The sequence below is a fragment of the Cylas formicarius genome, unplaced genomic scaffold (genome assembly GCF_029955315.1).
Source record: "Cylas formicarius isolate icCylForm1 unplaced genomic scaffold, icCylForm1.1 PGA_scaffold_6__28_contigs__length_40554024, whole genome shotgun sequence".
NCBI lineage: Eukaryota > Metazoa > Arthropoda > Insecta > Coleoptera > Brentidae > Cylas > Cylas formicarius.
The window spans coordinates 40,084,731-40,093,448 of NW_026844347.1; the positions used below are offsets into that span (position 1 = coordinate 40,084,731).

Below are 8,718 nucleotides of genomic sequence, written 5' to 3' on the forward strand. Positions count from 1 at the left end.
CGGGGTATTCCTTTTAAAATAAGAAAAAAAGAAAAAAATCCACTCATAAAAATCCCAAACTTAGAGTAGTTTTAAACTTAAACCATCCTGTACAATAGATTATTTGTAATAACGTAACTTGCCTGTGTTCATCGATGTAAATATCTTGAGTGATGACGTAGCACGTAGCGTTGACCTCTCTCACACTTACAACGGGGAATCCCCTTTGACACAAGAAGCTCTCTAAATAAGCCCTCACCAGGGGCTGAGCCGAGTTGATCTCGAACAGCGACACAAATTGGCCGGTTGAAATCGTGCCGTACGCGTTTTTATCCAAATATTCCATTACGCTTTTTCTAAATGTGTCTGGGCCCACCAAACATTCCAGATTTTTCAACAGCAAAGCGGCCTAAACCCCAACAAACAACCCAACGCTATATTAGTATACTTCGGCCAGAAATATAGTACCTTTACAACGGACCGCGTGATTAACTTTGTCTACTGTCATACTCTTCATAGATATAAGAAAGTGACTAACTGATACGAATCAAGGACAGACCCGGGCAAGCTGTAAGAATCAAATATAGCCGAACAGGTCCGTACTTTGCTTAGAATTTAATTATTTGGGGTTTTGTTAGGAAAGATACTAAACAATATTTATTTATTTATGTTTAAATCTAAAATAAAATTACAAATTATTTTTATTACCTACTTAAATTACTTAAAATTATTCACATAATATATTATTATCACTATCGCTATCACCGCCTGTTCTAATTATTATTTGTTCTATATTATTTGCAATGTGGATATACGATTGTTCTGCTTTTTCCATATGGTTAACAGAATTTGCCCAACTTTGTGGAGGGATGTTAAAAACTTCGGTTTCTATAAGTTTGAGGACATTGGAGTTAACACGGGGAAAAACATTGTTACGACGAATGGCAGATTTCAGTCGGTGCCAAACATGTTCGATGGGATTAAATATACGGTGGTAAGGTGGAAGCCTTAAAACTGTATACCCTAGATTTTTTGCGTAATTATCACAGACGTATTCCTTTTTTAGGTTCAAGCTTTGTAGAACCTCAATTAATTGCGTTGTGGTATAATCTTCGTGAAAACAAATGTCGTTATTATACATGTAGTTTTGGATTGTTGCTTTTGTGTCACATGGGGAAGGGGTTTTAGTCAACTGTCTACTGTGATAACTTGCGTTGTCCATTATAATGACGCTATTAGGAGGAATGTTTGGAACTAGTTTGTTTTTAGACCAACTTTCAAATAAATCAGCGGGGGTGTCTTCATGGTAATCCAGAGAAGAATCTTTAGTATTTCTCGCAGACAGAGAAAGTCCATTTGGAATCCAATCATTTTTAGAGCCACGTTTGTTTTACACTTATCAGTTGAGTCAACCCAACACTTTTCCGGGGTATCATAAGTGTCGAACCAGGTTTCATCCAAGTAAATAATTGGCCTTTGTTGTTCTCCGTAAATCCTAATTTTTTCTAGATATTCCAGTCACCATTTCCGAATTCTAAAAGATTCCATTAAAACTTGTCAATTTTTTTAAATCTAAAACCCATGTGTTGAATACACTTCCATAAGGTAGTTCTGTCACATTTAGCACCGGTTTCATCTTTTCAAAGCCTACTATTTAAGATATCTTTTTTTAAGTATTTTATGGAAAAACAATTGGTACTTTCCAACAACAATCAAGATATCAAAAGTATCACGCCACATAACACATGCAGGTAGGGGTTCGACTTATTCTGACTATACAGGGTGGTCCAATCTATACGACACGGTCTCTCACACGACAACGGTTTTCTGCTACGATTTTATGTACACTACACTGGGGCATAATTTAAAAATATTTTTTAATATACAGGGTGTTTCAAAAACATGTTACGTATCAAACTAATGTTTCTTTAAATGGGGCACTCTGTCTTTCAGCTTAACTTAGCTTAGCTTAGCCATTACATACATTGTTTTCGATGGACTTTTTAGTTGTACTAGAATATGTGTCAATTTTATTGGGCCGAATGAATAATGGAGGACGAGTAAAAGCATTTACATTCTTTATTCACTCGCAACCACCCTGTAAACATACACCATACTTTCAAAGTCTGGAATGTAATCATATCGTGGAGTAGAGCCAGATAAAAATCCAAAAGGGAAATTAAAAAAATTTAGTTTTAGTGCAAAACTGAAAATTTCGATAAAGCATACGACCAAAGATACAACTAAAAAAGACAAACATGTAAAAGTGAGGCCATTAGGTGACATACAGGATGATTCGTGAGACCTTCATTTTCAAAATAGAATAGAAAAAAAATTAACATCCCAGAATTCCCGGGGTTGGTTTGATATGACGAATTCGCATTTGATCTTAGTATAGCTTCTATTTGTAGGGGGCGCTACGTACACCTCAAAATAAACACCCCGTATCTCGAAAGCGAAAGCCTTGCGGACTTTGACTATGAACTTTTTTCTTTATGTTTGGGCCCTGAATATGTACCTAAAATATTGACATTTCCTTATGAATCACGTCATGAATAAATCATTTAATTCTGCAATAATGTAGAATTAAAGTTTGTATTTACAAACAATCACATCCATAGTCTGATCTCTGGAGAAAGCGCTCTACACGTAAAGTGAGAGATGGATTTTCTCTTGGTATGCCGGTTAAGGCGTCTGACTTCAAACGACCATTGTTTTTCTTTTAAATATCCTTACTTAGCATAAACTTTCGTGTGAAAACTAACCAAAATAAACGTTCGTTAAATAATTAAACCTATGTCCACCATCACATCAAAAAGTCAATAGCCAAGTTACAGTCGTGACCATTTACGTCGCCGATTTTTGATCTGTGGGCGTTTGCACTTACTTTCTCGTAGACCACCTTGTCGAACCTGTCCTCGGTGTCGTTCCTGGACGTTAGGTTATAAAACAGGGGCTTCGCGCCGCTTTTTTCGACGACAAACAACTCCAAAACATCGATGTGTATCTAGAACGGAAGTCGGAAGTTACGCGGATATAAGGCTCGCTCCTTGTCGCTTACGTTGGGCGACTCGTACACCTCGGACATGAATTTGTAAGACATGAACGTCGCCATGCCCTCCTGAAGCCACAAATCCTCCCACCACTCGTTCGTTACTGGCTCGAAGAACATGAAAGAGTCTTAAGATTACGACAAACTTCAAATTTTATATCGTAAAACTATTTTATTATCATAAAAATATTTTATAGAAACAAAGAAGCCTTATCTGAACCTTGGATACCAGTATTACGAATCATTCTATTGCCCGTCGTTTAAACAACGGTCGCTATAACCGCCTTAAGCGTCACCTTGCGGCATGTGTCTAAACCAAAGCGCATTCTGATTGTCTGGTTGCTTAAAAACGCGTTGCTGTGAGTAGTATAGTAGTGCCGGTTCTGAGTCGTATTTAGGACGATTTGGGATAAAGCCTCACCCAAATTGCCGAACCAGAAGTGGGCCAACTCGTGCGAAACCACGAGGCGACGTTGCCAATCGTCGAAGACGTCGAAATCCGACGTCAGCAGGCCCTGCTTGAAGTGGATGAGTCCCCAGTACTCGGAAGCGGTGTTGCCGGTTTGGTTGTACTCGATCATGTCTGAAAAATTGTTCGTGTCTCCAAGCGTTTAATAAGCTACACATGTCAGTAATTATTGGAATTTTTTTATGAGAATTATATATATTAACATAAACAATCCAGACTTCATAAAATTGTTGGCAGTGTTTCGAATTCGAAAACACTCGGTATAAACCACAGGAATTCTACATTGGGTAATTAAGTATCAATGCCTTAATATACGGGGTGTTCAACTTAATAAATATGTTTGATTTCCCACATATTTATGAATCGCCCTGTATATTTGAAATTAGTTTTAAATCAGTAATTTTGGTCTCATCTATCTATAACCTTTTTATTTAACATTTTTCTTAAAAACAAATGATGTTTATCTAACGGCCGAACTCTTCTGACAAAGTCAGCTTCATAATGATGTTGATGAAGGTTACACTTAAAAGATTTTTTTTTAAATTCTCCTCACAGATTGAGTTGTGTAATTCTAATTCTCTTAGCGACGCAGCTGGATTTACGTTGACTTATCTTACAACATTGATTTCCATTTCTTCACTTATAATAAAATTATCATATCAATGCACGGGGCTGTCGAGAGTTTTTTCTGCATTCCCCGAATATCAGAAACAAATAGAATAGAATAGAAGCAAAGCCGCCTAAGTAATATTTTGTTTTTATAAAAATGTATTTACTTATCTGGTTTTTTCCTTCCCGTGAGATTATTTTTTAAAGTATTGTGAAAATTTTAGTTTCTAAATGTTGCAAAAAAAGTACCGGGTTCCCACTAGGGACGTGACGTGACCGGGTAAATAGTGTTTATGAGGGTCACAGCCTCCTAGACACGATTTTCAAAAATTAAATAAAAATTTAAAAAAACAAAAAAAAAGAGAAAAACCGTCCTCCTGAATCCAATCCATTTATATAACTAAAAAATGGCCAAATTATTATTATTTTACCCAGTTTCGGCAGTTGGTAATCGATGCCGGTGTAATCGGAGTAGAACTTAATGGCGGCCGTGGCCGCCCCGACAACGACCTCCGTGTTGATGCGGGTGGCATTGTGCGCGTAAATCCTGACGGGAACGGTTCGATTTGGCAACGTAGCGACGTGCTCGTAGTGGGGGTAATCGGTTATAACGAAGGACACCGTGTAGGTAGACATCTTGACGCTGGTGACGAAATCGTACGTGTCGCCCCAGGAGGCGGGCACACGGGGCATGTTCGACAACGCCGTGTAGGTGGCGTTAGGAGCGATTAGGCGGATCGCGAAGTTGGCCTTGAAGCGAGGCTCGTCGAAACATGGGAACGCCCACCTAGCGCCGTCCGGCTCGAAATCGTTGACCACCAGGTATCTACGGACGGAAATGTTGGCATGTTTGATATTTATTTGGTAACCGCGTATGATGGCATTAAGCTATTGGATTGGTGAAGTCATCACTGGAGTAGCAGGCGATATTTGAAATGCACAAGTATTTTCCAATTTTGATGGTAAAAGTGGAGGACTGCCCAATGATATCAATTAATAAAAGTCATTTTATAAGCTTTTTTTTTCTATTGTAAATATAAAAAAAATGTAGGTATGTATAATATTTGAACTAAACTCTGAAAGAATATCTAATATTTGACAGTTGAACTGAGGCGGCTTTTACTTGATTAAAATCCATTTATCAAAATAAATAAGAACTAAAAGTTCAGATTTTCACGAAATTATATATATTTACATGACAATTGTTTCGACAACACAGTGTCTTTATCAAATGTAATATTTACAAACTACCTGCCACTATATATACCGAAAAATGACAAAAACACTTTTTTCTGGTGTAAATGATGTCCCGAATTGGACTAAGCCAACACAGGTACTTTGGCTGTTTATATTATAGATACTGGACTTGAGATGCATCAAACATTTCATGAAGCATGTATTACTAGCTCTCCGACTAATCGCCAAGTTGTGAGGCGCCCTGCATAACGGCTTACCCGGAATAGTTGTTGGTTCCGTACGCGGCCTTGACCAGACCCAGCGACTCGCGCAAAAACCCGAAGTATCGGAATCGCAGGGTGTGGTTGCCGGCCGTGATGGTGCCGTTCTCGATCCAGATCGCGAGCATCTCGTCTTTTCGTTCGGCTAACATCGTCGACGTTCGGTCGATGGACGAGTGCGTCACGTTCAGTCCGCACGCGTGGATCAATAATTCGTCTCGGTCGTTCTCTGCTACGATGTCGATCGCCGACTCGCCGTAGAACGTGCCGGCGTCTATGTCCGGCTTTAGCGTGATCGTGTACTGTATTGGGCGGACGTCGTACGGCAGCCTGAATCGACTCGAAACTGACCCGAAAGCACCGTCAAAAATACGAGTTAGTATCTAGCGTTTTCATAGGTTGTGTCATCCTTTGTGTTAATGGGTGAATGGCCACTGTAATCCGACTCATCTGTTTGTTAAACGTACGAAAAAGAGAGACAAGAGGCAACCGTAAGATGCCGAGTTTTGTAACGCGCAAGATGGATTCAATTTTGAAGTGCGTAGATATTTCCACGCGAGCATATTTAATAAAACATGTGAGTAAAGTAAATAACGATTTGAAGGTTTGTGGCCAACGTCATTTGTGTGAAAAAAAATAGCGGTTTACCTAATTTGACATAATCCCCTACAGCGGCGCAAGCGCCCCCTATCGGTTTCTGCCTGAACAAAAATAATAAAAATAAATAAGAACTAACAGATTTTCACGAAATTATATATTTTGACATGACAATTGTTTCGACAACACCGTGTCTTTGTCAAATGTAATATTTACAAACTACCTGCTACTATATATACCGAAAAATGACCATGAAACCTTAATTAATGTGAGAATTTAAATGCAATAAAGGAGAGGTATTTAAATCTAATTGATCGTTAAGCATTACATTTGAATCTCCGTGGCTTCCAATAAATTTAATTTTCTACTTTTTGTGGCTGTATGTAAAATATCAAAATTGTCGTCAAAAATGTGTTTTTCTGTGTTTAAATGTGTAGCATAATTAGAGTCTAGGCTATTGTTTTTAAACGCTCTTTTATGTTCGTTAATGCCTTTCTTGAAGGATCTACCTGTTTGTCCAATATAAATTTTAGGACAAGATCCACATTTCAACCTGTAGACACCTGATTTTTGAGGTTTTGGACATTTCGTTTTATTGTTTTTTAAAAATTTTCCTATTGTGTAGTTAGTTAGTTTTGGTTAGGTGGTAAAGTTAATGGACGAATGGCCATAGTATTCGCGGCCGTCTGTTTATTAAAACGTTCGAAAAAGAAGAGATATGCTTGGGTTTACAATTGGTGGGGAGTTTTTTTTTACACTTGAAAACTGAAATTGGGAATTTTTCTTATGGATCCGACGAATACTTTGACACATATATACATTTCTAATTAAAGAAACTCGATTTTTAAAAAAAAATTTACGCTGCATTAGAAAATGTTTTGTAATTAGTAATAAGTTCTATTTACTTGCATTACTTGTTGATTTTAGATTGAATTTAAGTAATTAACGTTTAAAAACAAAACTTAGAATAGGATAATAAAACCCAAATCCAATAAAAGTGCTAAATACAGGGTGTTCCATAAAAAAGGTTTTTTTTTTTAATAGAAAAAACATTTCTTTGATGGTCATTTGTGATCATCCTGTATAATAAATCTGCGCCGTAGATAGGCCGAAGCAATAAATATGGATCGATGGAAACAAAATCCCTTTTTTCCGCAAAAATGGAAAATTTCATTTCATGACAAAAGTACCAAAAATACCAGTTTTTTCCTCAGTGCAAATAAGGCAACTTACTGTATAATTATTACGTAGGTAGTACTTACCGATTTGGAAAACGAGCGACAGGAGTACGGTGGACGAGACGCGCATGTTTTCGAAAAATCTTTTTCGCGAATCGACGGTGAATGAAAAATGGCACGGGCGAAATCGAATCGCGCCTGTCAAAACGATATCGGGCGTAAATCCCCCGGGAACGTGCGAGGTCCTCAGGGAGAAACGCTCCCGATCGCCCGTGTAATGGTCGATGTACAGAATGTGCATTTTAACTAGGAAGTAAACTCGTGGTTTGCGAAAACGTCATATTGTAACAGCATTGAGGCGCCTGACTGAGGTAAAAATGAGGTTATTTCCATAATTGAGGAGTTGTACCGCACCGAATGATTTTGCAACTGGAAACCTGCACACTAACGCGTAGCGTAGTAGAAGACGACGACTCGTCCGGATAATTTGCCGATCAAAACAAAACGTCAATTTGACTTAAGCTTTTGTTTTAAGTTATATTAATTGCTGTACATTCCAAACAGGAGTAAAAGTAACAAAGGGCCTAAGTGCCATTTTTTTTTAATTATATTTTTTATATAGAAAGGTTCTACCTGCAATGCACTGACCCGTCCAGCGGGCAAAGTGTCGGAATTATAATTTTCGGAACAAATTACGCAGATAGGTGGCGCTGTCTAACGTAACGTAACGTAACGAAGCTGTCAAATATTGTAAAGAGCTATTCGAAATGAATTTTGAACGGCGAAAACAAAGAATGGGAAGATTAAGTAGGAAAAATGTAGGACAATCCTATAAAACCTGAAATGGGAACCCTGTAGCTGAAAAACAGAAACCTAACCTACACTACCACTACACTAACCTATATATAGGCTTCCAGACGGAGAGGGTAATGTTGAGTGTGTAGTAGTTGTATGAATACTTTCGATTTGACAAAAATGCATTTGGATTGGATTTACGCAGGGTAATAGGCAACTTGTTAGAGAGCATATAAATAGTATACCCCGAGAAGAATCTCGCTTGCAAAAAGTGAGACCAGATTTAAATGTGAAAAGTTTTACAAAAAAGTGTTGAAAGGAGACGTTCCAAATGTTTCATTTGGAGGACCTCGAAGTGACAGCTGTCATGAATGTGACTCGCTAAATTACGAAATAAAGGCGCAGGGCACCATAGAACAGCAGAAGCAGCGTGTATGCTCATGAAAAGAGATATCTCATCGTCGCAACTGCCAGGAAGCACCACTAGTGTGTTCTCAGTGGATTTGGAACAAGTCATGTTCATACCGACTTTGACCCGCTCTGACATGTTCTATATTTCTTCAATTGGGTCTTGTTACTTTC

At 38.1% G+C, this 8,718-nt stretch overlaps 1 protein-coding gene across 1 annotated transcript; it reads right to left on the reverse strand.

Moving 5' to 3' along the window:
• Positions 1-12: 12 nt before the first annotated feature.
• LOC132703913 (leucyl-cystinyl aminopeptidase-like) lies at positions 13-7,899 on the reverse strand. The gene is made up of 7 exons (XM_060673441.1): positions 7,426-7,899; positions 5,564-5,912; positions 4,541-4,935; positions 3,453-3,614; positions 3,041-3,135; positions 2,867-2,986; positions 13-388 (listed from the first exon to the last, which is right to left on the reverse strand). Exons 1-7 carry the CDS (start codon positions 7,640-7,642, stop codon positions 44-46), a joined length of 1,683 nt encoding a protein of 560 aa, XP_060529424.1. The 5' UTR covers positions 7,643-7,899; the 3' UTR covers positions 13-43.
• Positions 7,900-8,718: the final 819 nt, after the last annotated feature.